Source organism: Zalophus californianus, chromosome 9 (genome assembly GCF_009762305.2).
Source record: "Zalophus californianus isolate mZalCal1 chromosome 9, mZalCal1.pri.v2, whole genome shotgun sequence".
In the NCBI taxonomy this organism is placed as follows: domain Eukaryota; kingdom Metazoa; phylum Chordata; class Mammalia; order Carnivora; family Otariidae; genus Zalophus; species Zalophus californianus.
The window spans coordinates 5,487,732-5,501,208 of NC_045603.1; the positions used below are offsets into that span (position 1 = coordinate 5,487,732).

Here is a 13,477-nt window from a genome sequence, read left to right on the forward strand (position 1 = left end):
TTTAAAGCTCAAGAACATTCCACCACAAAATCACAATATACCTTTGCACCTAAAAACCCGCATCTAGTTCCTGTGGTAGAAGATATCAAACAAGTCAGACGCTACAAGGAGGGAACTGCGAGCAGCGATATTTGCTTAAGTGCATGCTATCTGCTAAGGGCATTTCTTCTCCTACTAGGGAGTCCTTGAGGATACTTGAGGCAGCAATTCAAATGCCATTAAAACAGAATTCCTGTGACAAGAGGGACTCTAGTAACCCCAAAAGAGAAGCAACAAACTCAATACAAGTTAAGAGGTGACGGTCCCTGTCTTTCTGTGAGCCATGGGTGCGGTGGCTGTGGGATGATGAGGGCCCGAGTCCGCGGCGGCTGCCCTGGCACCCACCACAGGCCCCCGGGTGCTGGGGGGCAAGGCTGAGCTCTGCAAAGGACTGGGAGTCTCTCACAGGAAGGCAGGGCTGACCCTACAACCCTGGCGGGGCAGTTGAGCTGCCTCAATGCTGGCTCCTCGATACCTAGACTCAGCCCAGGCCAGAGCCTTGGCACCATTGTTTTTTAAATTTAATTAATAGGCTTTACTGTTTAGAGCGGCTTTAGGTTTATAGAAAAATCGAGCACAAAGTATAGAGAGTTCCCATAGAGCCTCCCCCAACACACGATCATCTTTCACTAGTGTGGTAACATTTGTCACGAGTCACAAACCCACAGCGAGACTTCAGTAGGAACCACAGCATGATGTGCACGGTTCATCCTTGCTGCTGTACATTCTACAGGGTCTGACAGACGGATGACGGCGGGCACCCCCATCACAGAATCATGTAGGGCTTTACTTCCCTAACCATTCTTTCTCACAAGTTCCCAGGGAATGCTAACCGCCGCCAGAACGGAGCACCCCACAGAAGTGCCCCCGCAGACCACACGCATGTCATGTCGACGGCAGGCAGGAGAGCGCTAAGGTGAAATGCTGCCAACCAGATGTGCCCCCAAGAAAAGCACCCCAGAGTAGTGGATGGGCCACTTCTGTCACTCACTTGTCTGACCTGGGGCAAGTTAAACCTCTCTAAGCCTTGGTTTTCTTAGCTGGGAAACATCTTTTCTAAAATAACGCCAGTCACTTCCCTAGGTGTGGTGAGGATTCAGCGGGATCCTGCACACACGTGCTTACCACAGAGCTTCGCCTGGGTACAGCTGTGTCACTACTCTGAGGGGGCAGGAAGGGCTGGCTGTGCCCTCTCAAGGCCCCTGACCCTGCTCTGCTGGCCCAGAAGCTCCTTCGGAAGGAGACTATGCCTTGCTGGCTGCTGGCCTCTCCCTGGTACCCAGGACAGGGCCTGCCTGCCGCAGGTGCTCATCAATCAAAGGGTACATGTTGACTAAGCTGGCAGACTTGTGCGATGTCAAGCAGCGAACAAGCAAATGAGCAAAAACTGAAAGTGAAATCTGAGGCCTGGTGCCCTCCTGCTGAAAGCACACATTTAGATGGAGCCTGTCTGCCAAGAGCCCATTTGGACACCGGTTGGGCTGGGCTATCCTGAATGAAGCCTGGCTGACCTCCCTTGGGATCCTCCTTAGAACGCCTGCACCATCCACCGGTTCAGATGACAGTATCTTCAAAGTTCACCTGCCCTCCCTCAGCCTAACATAAAAAAAAAAGAAAAAAGAAAAAAAAATTCCAATTATGCCCCTGGGACCATGAACTACCAAGACCTTTTTGCCTGATAACCCTCCAGATGCTATCTAGGTCTGGCCACACATTCAGCTTTTGTGATCCTGCACGATGGATGGGAGGGATAATGAGCAATACTACGCCCCAGCAGGTACCTTGACACGTATCAATCAGAACATCCACTTGTCTAAATATTCCTAGGCGAAGCAATTTTTCTCGGGCTTCATGAGATTTCCGCATCACCTATGAGAGAAGACAAAAAGAGGTCTTCCTCTAGGACAGAAACGCAGCTGGTGGCCATCTGACCACACTGAGGGGTTTAGCACTGGTGCTGAGTCACTGAGAAGGGAGCCCCACGGAGACTGGACACGTGAAGGGGATGGACAAGCACTCAGGGAGCAACAATAAAGCCCCGTTCAGAAGTGAAAACCCCGAATGAGGACAGAAAGCAGGTGCATTGACACGATCCCTTTCACAGAAACAAACAAAAACTAGTCAAAATGCACCCCCGCCCGGCAGGACTCCTCGTAGGGATGACGATCCGTTGTTACGGTGGTTGTGTTTGGTGCAAGCGATACCATGTTGTGTGACTTTTCGTGTCGCTCGCCTTTTCTAACCACTGTTCTGCTATTTTTTCTTTCTTCAATGTTGACAGCAGTGTCTTCTGAGGCCAGCAGTGCTTTCCTGCTGGAGGGACAGGCAGAAGTAGACGGGCAGGACATGGAAGGCTCTCGGGGAGCAGAGCAGGACTCATAATACGCATAGTTTAGAGCCTGTCCTGCAGGTAAGAGGGGACTGACTTTGGAGCTTCCAGCAGGGGACAGACAGGGTAGAATTTCCTCAGGAGAGACAAAACTGATTGTGTGGATGAACATGGAGAAAGAAAAAGGGGCGGAGGGAGGCAAGAGGAGCTGCTCACAGCAGCCCTGGGGACCGGGAGGGCAGCTGTTGAGCATGGGTCACAGTGTTGGGGGAGGACAGACTACACACACGTCACACGCGGAGCCCAAGGACGGTCACTGACTGGATGGAGTGCAGGAGAGAGAGAAGGCTATACCAACTTTCCGCTCTGGGCTAAGCGCTTCTGGTACCATTAGAGAAACCACTGAGAAGTCAGGGACAAAGAAGGAAGGGCCAGCAGGGCTCGGGGGAAAGGGACAATGAGTTCCGTCTCTAGCCACACAGGGTTGGAGATGTTTGTGGCGATTCCAGGAGGAAATGCTTAGCAGGCAGGTGCATATTCGAGGCTAAGGCTCAACACAGAGGCCTGGCAAGAAGTAGAAGTGGGGGGGCCCTACCACACAGGCTGTAGTGAGACCAGGGGTGTGCTTGAGAGCCCCCAGCTGACAATCCTCATGGAAAAGCAACACGTAAGGACGGTCACAGGGAAAGAAGCTGACAGTGCAGCCTAAAGTGAACGTGAGGAGAGGGGCAAGCAGCCCAGGAGAGTGTGGGATCCGTGGAAATCAGGGGGAGAGAAAATGCTGAGAAAGAGGGAAGATAAAAACAATCTCAAAAGACAACAGAACAAGAGAAATGTATTCGTGTCAGTGACAGAGATCACTTCTGTCCTATGCCAGGAGCCCTTGTAAATTAACAAAACCTAGCAATCCAATGGGAAATGGGAGACACCAACAGGTAATTCACAAAATACGTGAATGGCCGGTAAACCTGGGAGAGGTGCTCAGTCTCATTCACTGGGAAAAAGCTCCAATGAAAACAAGGACACAGGGTATTTCACCTGACAGGTGGGCAAGAATTTTAAAGGTGTTAATGTGAACAGATCTCCATATAGTATCAAAAATGAAAGGTGCAGGAAAATGTGGGGATTGTGTCTACATGTGCACAACACACGCCGTACAGGAGCCCCAGCCCGGTGACTGCTGGGGAGCGAGACCAGGGCTGGCAGGGGAGGGAAATGCCTACCTTTCAGTTCAGTATCCTCCGTACCACCAGATGGTTTGATGCTTCTTTAAGATTGTGCTTATACATTAATCTTTTTAAAAAAAAATAGCAATTTTCGGGGCGCCTGGGTGGCTCAGTCATTAAGCGTCTGCCTTCAGCTCAGGTCATGATCCCAGGGTCCTGGGATCGAGCCCTACATTGGGCTCCCTGCTCCGCGGGAAGCCTGCTTCTCCCTCTCCCGCTCCCCATGCTTGTGTTCCCTCTCTTGCTGTGTCTCTGTCAAATAAATAACTAAAATCTTAAAAAAAAAAAATAGCAATTTTCTTTAAAGTAAGAACGGACAAACACTGTCTAAAGATCAAGGAACGTGGGTATTGACAGGGGCTGCCTGAACCTGGCCTCCAGGAGGCTGGTGGGGACTCTGCCTCCAACGTGGCTCCAAGGGCAGAAGGACGGAAGGCACTGACCAAGGAGAGGATGGAGATGGTGGATAAATGGAGCAAGGGCCTCGAGGAGACAGCAGGAGTGGGTAATGACAGAGCACCCACCCCACTAGAGCATGCTAGAGCGCTAAGTGGGGAGCCAGGGAGGGAGTCAGCAAGCAACGTGGTCCACTCCTATCACAGTGCTGGTGCTTACAAAGAACACACGTAGGCACCAGCCTCTGCAGGAAGAGAGGCTGGAGGGAAGGGCAGAAGCAAACACAGGTTAGGTTTGTGGGAGGCACCCAGGGAACAGGGGTAGGGGGCTCGGCTTGGGGGCACTGAGGCTCCCTTCAGGGTAGGAGGCAAGGTTATCAGTGGAGAGGCTGGGGCGGGAGCTCGGGGCTTTGAGACAGGAGATTTGTAGGTTCTTCAGAAGGGAATGGAAACTATGCCAAGCAGGGAGACTACTTGCCTCAATAAGGTTTTTCGCCTTAAAAACATCTCCAATTTCACATATGATGATATCATCTTTAGTTCTTCCAAGTCCATCAAAATGAACATGTTGAACAACCACCTAAATGTGACGAAGGGACATGGATTATTATTATTATTTTATTTTATTTTTAGGTTTTAAATGCTGGTCTTTTTTTGTTTTTTGTTTAATTCCAGTGTAGATGACATACAGTGTTCCATTAGTTTCAGGTGTACAATTTAGTGATCCGACAATTCTATACATTACACCGTGCTCAACAGGATAAGGTACTCTTCATCCCCATCACCTGTTTCCTCTACCCCCCACCGGCCTCCCCTCTGGTGACCACCAGTTTGTTCTCTGTAGTTAAGAATCTGTTTCTTGGTTTGTCTTTTTTTTCTTTGTCCGTTTGTTTTATTTCTTAAATTCTACATGAGTGAAATCATATGGTATTTGTCTTTCTCTCACTGACTTATTTCACTCAGCATCATACTCTCAGCTCCATCCACGTCATTGCAAATGGCAAGGTTTCATTCTTTTTTATGACTGAGTAACACTCCATTATATATCTATACCACATCTTTATCCATTCATCAGTCTATGGACACTTGGGCTGCTTCCGTAGTTTGGCTATTGTAGATAATGCTGCAACAAACATCGGGGTGCAATCATTTCAAATTAGAGTTTTCATATTCTTTGGGGAAATGCCAGCAGTGGAATTACTGGATGACAGGGTATTTCTAATTTTTTCCACAGTGGCTTCACCAGTTTGCACTCCCACCAACAGTGCACGAGGGCTCCCCTTTCTCCGAATCCTCGCCAACACCTGTTGTTTCCCGTGTTGTTGATTTTAGTCACTGTGACAGGTGTGAAGTGATATCTCATTGTGGTTTGGATTTGCATGTCCCTGATGATGAGTGATGTGGAGCATCTTTTCATGTGTCCACCGGCCATCTGTGGGTCTTCTTTGGATTAGTGTCTATTCATGTCTTCTGCCCATTTTCTAATTGGATTATTTGTTTTCTTGGTGTTGAGTCGTGTAAGTTCTTTACGTATTTTGGATACTAACCCTTTAATGGATATGTCATTTGCAAATAACTTCTCCCATTCAGCAGGCTGCTTTTACGTTTGTTGACTGTTTCCTCCGCTATGCAGAAGCTTTTTAGATGCAGTCCCAGTAGCTTATTTTTACTTTTATTTCTCTTGCTTCAGGGGACCTATCTAGAAAAAATTTGTTATGGCTGATGCCAGAGAAATCACTGCCTGTGCTCTATTCTAGGATTTTAATGGCTTCAGGTCTCATAATTAGGTCCTTAATCCATTTTGAGTTTATTTTTTGTGTATGGTGTAAGAAAGTGGTCCAGTTTCATTCTTTTGCAGGGATACGATTTATTAAGTATGATACTGGACAAGAGAGTAGGCATCAAGGCTAAAGACAAATGTCTGAAAATTAAACTAAGGTGGTTTTTTTTTCAAGTTTAATGATCCATACTTCTTAATTCCAGACTTCATTTATTTTCCTGGCTTTTGAAAAAACTGGTTACCTGAACCTATCCTTTGCCTGTACTTCCTGTGACTGAGACTTACAAGGTCTCTGTAGCTGGATGACCAAGGACCACGACAGTCCTAAACCCAAGCAGGCCACAGAGGTCCCCCATATAGCCTTCCCAGCGTGCTCCCAGAGCACTGGCCCCTGGCTGATGCTGTGACCCCCAATTTAAGAACTGTGCATCTTGCTAGAGAGCTTGTGCATATTTCAGTAAACATGATAAATGCTGGCTCAGAGCCTCTTACCTTATTGTCTGTAAAAGCTTATTTAATTAATTCATTCAATAACAATGCACCAATCACCTAACAGCCAGGTATTATTCTAAACACTGAAGATACAGCAGTGAACAAGACATAAATTCCTGACTCAGTGGAGCTTACCTTCTAACGAGGGTAGAAACAGGCAACAAATATAGTACAGTAGATGGTAATGAGTAACAGAGAAAATAAAGCAGGGATAATAAGGAGTATTAGGGAAACGCAAATCTGAAAGTAATCAGAACACTGCAGAAGTTCTTAATTACACAACCACTGAAAATGTGCTTACACTTCTTTCAGCTGGATTTAAATTTCAAAGGCAACAAAGCTTAGGAAAAGTATCACTCTTTTTTCTGGACACAGTATAAACTTAATTATAATTTGAGTTTGTCCTTGAAATACTTTGTTTTTTTCTTATAACTCAAATACAAAAATACGTTTGATTAAGCTTCACACATAAATAAACGGATTTCTCTAAAACCAGAAACTACTTTTCTAAAAGTCACCAGCCTTTCTAAAACGTAGTTGGCTACCAGATCTTCTTAAATGAAGGCAATGAGACAGGTTAATCCTTCTGTCTCCCTGGGGGTCTGGGGAAGCAAATGTCTCCGGCAGGAACTGCATCAAGCCCTTCAGCAGAAACTCACATCTTTGTTTTCAAGAATCTCCTGTTTGGCTTCAGGTTCAACTTCAACAAACTCAGCCTCTTCTCCTAACGCTCCGAAATCAGGTCCATTAGCTGGAAGAGGCTCCAAACTCTAAAAGGGAGGGAGAAAACACAGATAAATAATAAACTTACATAAAAAAACAAAAATCTTTGCATTTTGTCTTTAGATGGTGCTCCCAAGCTCAGTACCGTGTTTCCCTCTGTGGACTGGAGGCTGGGAAGCAAAGGACGGATGTAAGTACTGTTGATATACAAGTCCTGGATTGGTTGTGAGCTCCCTCCCTGGTGTCCAGTGCATTACAAATAAATAAAATAAAGATGAAAAATAACTGAAAGGGGCAGGCATGAACCTATGATGATGGTATCATTAACTGAGGTCTCTGGGACTATGGCTATCTGGGCCTATACAACTTAGGGCCCACTTGAAGAAAAAAAAATAGTTAAAAAATAAGGTGCCACAAAGACATTTATCAAAAGGGGCACCTGGGTGGCTCAGCTGATTAAGCATCCAACTCTTGATTTCGGCTCAGGTCATGATATCGAGGCCGGTGTTGGGTTCTGCTCTCAGCGGGGTGTCTGCTTAAGATTCTCTCTCCCTCTCCCTCTGCCCCTCCCCCCGCTCTCTCTCTCTCTCAAATAAAAAAAAAAAACCAAAGAAAAGAAAAAAATTGCTTTTTCGTTTTAGAAAGTATTCTAATTTTTTAAAACAAAATTGGATATGTTCTAGGATAACTATAATGACAAATCAAATTACTAAAACCTATTTCTCTGTACCCTGAAAGCCTCATTCACACATTAAAAGAAACTGAGACTATTCATAAAATGTGCCAGGAGACAGTCACTTTCTACAGTCTGAACTGACCTCTCATCTCAAAAGCATTAAAGCAATTTCTGAATAAGGATTCCAGAGGCTGTGGCTGGTACAGTACTTCCAGGGAGAATGTGTTAACATAATAGAATTTATAACAACACATGTATGATATTATGTTACATACATGCTTGCTTAAATACAGGGATTCCCAGACGCTCCTGGAAATGGATTCAGAAGGCCTAGTGTGGGACCAGGCAATTGTACAAATATGCAAGTTTGGGGAAAACTGCCCTAACCAGTATCTGGTTGCTTCCTTACTCCACCAGTGCTCTGCAAGTAAGTGCTTTCGAAGTGCACAGACGTGTTTGACATCTGCAGTATGTGCAGCAATGGAGACTCTGGGATCTTCTCCCCTTTCCCCAGATACACTCGACAGACTCATCAGTATTTCCTCCATAATGTCACTGGTTGTCTGAAAAGGTAATGACCTGATGTGTCCTCTTTCCCACTCCTGCTCTAAAAGATTGTGATGGCCCTCGAGAGTGCCTAGAGGTATAGAATCCAACTAGATTCCTTAGCAGGACACACAAGGAACCCCACCCTAAGGCCCACACCTACGACTCCAAGTTCAACCTGCACCATTTCCCTGACCCTCACATGCACGTTGGTGCACACCTCATTCTCTCCGCGCAGCACAACTTCCTCCCTAAAATGATCTGCCTTAAATGTCATCTCTGAGAGCCATCCCTGGCTTCCTCAGGCAGAATCAGTCCCTCCTGTGCTGGGACACCTCTTGACACTGGAAGTTCATACTACTGCATGCCGAGCACTGGGCTAACAGTTGGGGATGCAGCAGTGAGCAAGACAGACCAGGTCCTTGCTTCACAGTGGTTAAAGCAGAATATTTACATAAGTAAATAGGGAAGATAATGCTGGGCAAAGAATTTATCATTTGTTTTGTATCCTCTTTTCATTTTTGTGGTGTAATATTATAAAAAAGAATCACTAATCTCTCAAAATATTAACAAATTTTTTAAAAAGTAACTTTTAACCTGCACCATTTCAGGAATATGCTTCCTGCATTTAAGTTTACATAGTGTAAAAAAGTATATTAAATTTGTGCTAAGTCGGTATGCAGAGTATATACTACGGTTAGTAACATAAGCACATATTCATTCTATTTGACCTGAGTGCTTAGCAAATATGCTTTGTCCGGGCACAAGGTTTATATTCCACGGTACTAAAAAGATTCCATTACAGTTCCTAAAATATCAAAGCATGAAATAAGGCTCACTAAGGATCTGTCATGCCCACTTGTATACTTTAATCAGAAATTCAAACTTTAGGGCGCCTGGGTGGCTCAGTCAGTTGGGCGTCCGCCTTCGGCTCAGGTCATGATCCCAGGGTCCTGGGATGGAGCCCCACGTCGGACTCCCTGCTCCGTGGGAAGCCTGCTTCTCCCTCTCCCACTCTCCCTGCTTGTGTTTCCTCTCTCGCTGTGTCTCTCTCTGTAAATAAATAAATAAAATCTTAAAAAAAAAAAGAAATTCAAACTTTAAGAGATGATGTCTTTATGATTTCACAGTTCCATCAAAGTTTGATGTCCTAAAATAACGGCCTTACTAATAGAGATTCATTCATTCACCAAATATCAAGAACCTATCATGTGGCAAGCTCATACAGGATCCTCACCCTCATAAATTTATATTCCAGTGTCTGGAAGAGCAGGTACGGGTCAGTATTTGGTGAAATGAATTAAAATAAATATTTGGATCTAGCTCTATCCTTTCATCAGCTCAGCCTACCAGTCGGCAAGTTTTCTTTTAAAAAAAGAAAGATTTTATTTATTTACTTATTTGAGACTCGAGATTTGAGATTGTACTTGCGCACAAGGTGGGAAGGGCAGAAGAGGGAGAGGGAGTAGCAGACTCCCCCGCTGAGCAGGGAGCCTGACTAGGGCTCCATTCCAAGACCCTGGATCATGACCTAAGCTGAAGGCAGATACTTCACCGACTGAGCCACCCAGGCGCCTCCAGCAAGTTTTCTTGAACACCATGATCCAGGTACCGTGCAAGGCAGCGCTAACTGAAGGGATAGAACATGCAATCAATTTAATGAGTTATGAACAGCACCTTTAAAGTGATACAGGCTAAAATCAAATAGAAAATATAAGAAAACATAACAGATATTCCTGGTAAATACTGTTTCACAAAATTTTTGCTTCACATATGCATGAGGGTACTAGATGGCAAATATAAAATGTTTTCTTACTGTGAATCCTGACCAAAGCATTCAAGTAACACTGGCTAGTGGGATGAAAGGTCAAATTAAAGAATATTCTTTGCCAACATATTAATCAAAGCAGCGATTTTAGCACCAAAAGAGTTCAATAAAAACAAAGGCTTTTTTTGTTGTATTTTTTCTGTAACCCTAAGAAGCCATACTGGGCACCTAGTAGACCAATGGGAAATGTTACAGAAATAACGGAATGAATGCCTACTTTGTTGAAGATGCTACATGGGATGCAAACCAAGTAAGATCCAGCTCCTACTGTAACATCTACAAACTGAGGCTGGAAAAGAGTAAGAGAAAAATCCAAACAGAGCTAAAACGGGCACCAGAGGAAAAACAACAAGGAAGTTATCAGCACATCCAAATGAAGGCAGATAAGGAGGTGGTTGAAGTAGGAAGTGACCGGAACTGAGCTCTAAAAGATGGGGCTACTTCCATGGCTGATGATGGGCCTGGGGGTGGGTGAGTGAGGAGCTGCTGGACAACGAACAGTCCAAGGAATGCTACTGTGTTTCATTTGAATGATCTGTGAAGCGGAGTGAAGTTCAACTGCCCATGCCAAGCTGAGGGGTCTGTGCTCAATTCTTTGGGAAGCTACCGGGAAACGACTGAAAACTCCTGAGCAGGACAAGTGAAAACAGTCCATGTTGTAGTAGAAAAGTAATGCGGAGGCCTGGGACTCAGGAGGTCTGAGTTTTGGAACATTCGGAGGCTCTAACAAGCGTGACCTTGGACAAACCATTCATTCTCTGGCCCTCAGTTAAGATTACGACAAAGGAGAGCAGTTTGGCAAGCAGGGAGGACGCACCAAGCACCCAAGTAAGTACTTTCACCTACTGTGTCTTAACTCTCACAACTGGTAAGTGCTATTACTGCCGCCACTTTAAAAGTCGTAACTAAAGGGGGAGAGCTTCTGTCTCTGCACCGTAAGCAGGAGAAAGGAGGGGTCCTAGAGGGATCTGGGTCTTCAAAGGATACCTGGTGCTCTAGGGGTCCACCATGACCCCAGCAGGGGCCGAGCGGGAGACTGGAGAAGGTGACCGGTAGCGGGGGGAGACGCCTGAGACGGCGGGGGCTAGAGAAGTCAACTCGCGGAGAGGAAAACTTATTACTCCGCTCGGGGTCACCACGGAAAGTTCGCGAGTCCTTTCTGGACCACCGCCTCGCTGAGTGACCTTGGGCAAGTCACGTCCCCCTGCGGGGTAGCGGTTTCCTGCCCGGAGGTCTGCAGGACCTGCCGGCAGCGTCTTTGCGGCGTCCCCCACAAGGCCTCCAGGCCCCGCCGTCCTCGGCGCCCCCTTTACCGGGGGAACCCCGGCCGCAGTCGCGAGAGCGCCTCCCCGCGGCGCCCGCCCAAAAGTCACGCGGCCCGCCGGTCGCTGGGCCTCTTACCCGGGCATGCACTGTCCCCATGGCTCCCTCTCCCGCCGCCGCCTCGCAGAGCTCCCCGGACCTGACCCCGGCTCGGCTGCGGAGGGCAGAGGGCGGGTCCGCGGTAGCGCAGCTGTCAGTCAGTGTAACACCCACAAGACCCCGGACGCGGCGCACGGGCGGCAGCCATGATGCCCCGCCCCCTGGCTCACGGTGCTTCCGCTCATTGGTCCTTAAGAACCCGTGATCCGGATGTTCGCACGGACGCCGGGAAGCCCCGTGGGCCGCGCAAACGCAGAGCGTCCAGTGATGCCCGCGCCCCTGCCGGCGCTTGGGGCGCGGCTCAGTGTGAGGGTCCTCTGGGAGCCGGTCCCCGGAGTCGCGCCCGGGAGAGAGCCGACGGTCGGTGGGTGCGCCAAGGCTTCACCCAGGGCCCTCCCTCTGCCCTCCTGGCGCCCCGGCCCGGCGGGTGCTGTGCGAGCCCCACGCCCCGGCGAAGCGCCAAGGCTCGCCCCCGGCCGCAGGGGCGGCACAGATCCGGGTTGGCACCTGCTGCCCTCCTGTTGGCCGCCCGGGTCCTAACAGTCGCGGAAGGCCCCGAGGGTTGGCCCCTCGTTGGTGAAGAGAAGGTGAGGGTCATACCACGTCACGGGATTGGAGTCAGAGCGAGCGTGACAACGCCGGCCACATCGCAGGGCCCTCGGTGGGCGGTGGGTCAATCAATGGCCATCGTCCACTGAGCTGCAGGCAGTAAGTAGTAGCGAGGGTGGTCCAAGGGATGGACTGGGGGCGGAGAACAAGACGGCCACGGGGCTTCATTTGGGTGGAGAAAACAGCCCCCCCCCCAAAAAAAACCCGTGTCACACGTTGTGACAAATGCAGTGAGAAACAGCTAAGGGATAGAATAAGAGGGGCTGCCAGCATTCTGTGTCCACTCCCTCCTGATAACAGAGCATCATTTCACCTCCTTTTCTACCCCCCCACCCCGCCCTCTCCCCGAGTTCCTGACACCCTTTTCCATTTAAATAGCACCCAAGCCTCCCGTGTCCCTGGGGGTCCAAGTAGGCATCTGCCAGGGCCCTGTCCTTCCTTCACTGCGCCCCTTGCAGCTTGACCTACCCATCTGCCCCTCCAGCTCCTGGGGTTCAGGAAACCTTCCCCTGACCACCAAAGTGAGTCTCGGTGTCTCACCACCCCCCAGCTCCACCTCAGATTTTAGGTGTGAAAACTTTGATGGAGATTTTCAAAGATAATCTAGCAGCAAATTTTAAGCACAAATCACACAAGCTGTGAATTCCTTCTGCCACTTCCCATTCCCTCATCCGTAAAACGGGGATGATAGCAGTTTCTAAGGCATGATGGTATACTGAAGATGTGACGATAAAGCATGGTGCCTGGCTCACTGTAAACACTGAATAAACTAGATCTTCCTGTATTTTCTCCTTTGTTATTCCCTCGAGTAAGCGTCTTCTCAAAGATAAGCCATGAGGTTGACCTGCAAATTGTAACAAGGGCCCTGAGCCAAATATGGGAGAGTCTGTTGGGTACAAGGCACTGGTGACGAGGTGACGGAAGACACATCAGAAACACAGCTTCATCCTCAAACACCATCTCTTGACAGTCAAAAGGCATATTAACATATTAAAGGCTCTGAGAAGTCCTGCAGTACCTATACCTGTTTCACTTTCTTGAACTCATTGATTGGGTCAAGAGACTTGGGGTTTTGAGGCTCTTTGGCCCTCAGTGGTGTTCATCAGTAATTCTGGTGCTCCTCTTTTGGGCAAAAGGTAGGGTTGTATTTTCCTGCCCGCATCCATGTGACTTGCTTTGGTCAGCAGGTTGTAGGCAGAAGAGATACGTATGTCTGGATGACCACCTTAGAGCACCATATTCCTTTCTGCCTGTTGCCGTGATCAGTGACCCTCCAGATGGAAGGACAGTTTCAGGCTGGGCCAGCCAAGTCTGGTGGACATATAGTATGAGAAATAAATATTCTGGGGGAGTCTTTGTTAAATACAACATAACCCAGCCTATCCTAACTGATCAAATCACCTAGTGAGACC

General features: G+C 47.9%; 1 protein-coding gene across 1 annotated transcript in view; it reads right to left on the bottom strand.

Moving 5' to 3' along the window:
• The window catches only part of SAMM50 (SAMM50 sorting and assembly machinery component), a 34,521-nt gene extending 22,915 nt beyond the window's left edge, over positions 1–11,606 (bottom strand). The window contains exons 1-4 of the mRNA XM_027593723.1: positions 11,436–11,606; positions 6,921–7,031; positions 4,468–4,569; positions 1,821–1,908 (exon numbers count right to left, since the gene is read on the bottom strand). Coding sequence (XP_027449524.1) covers positions 1,821–1,908; positions 4,468–4,569; positions 6,921–7,031; positions 11,436–11,456 — 322 coding nt within the window. The 5' untranslated portion in view covers positions 11,457–11,606. The remainder of the gene's footprint in view (positions 1–1,820; positions 1,909–4,467; positions 4,570–6,920; positions 7,032–11,435) is intronic.
• Between the last annotated feature and the right edge of the window lie 1,871 nt (positions 11,607–13,477).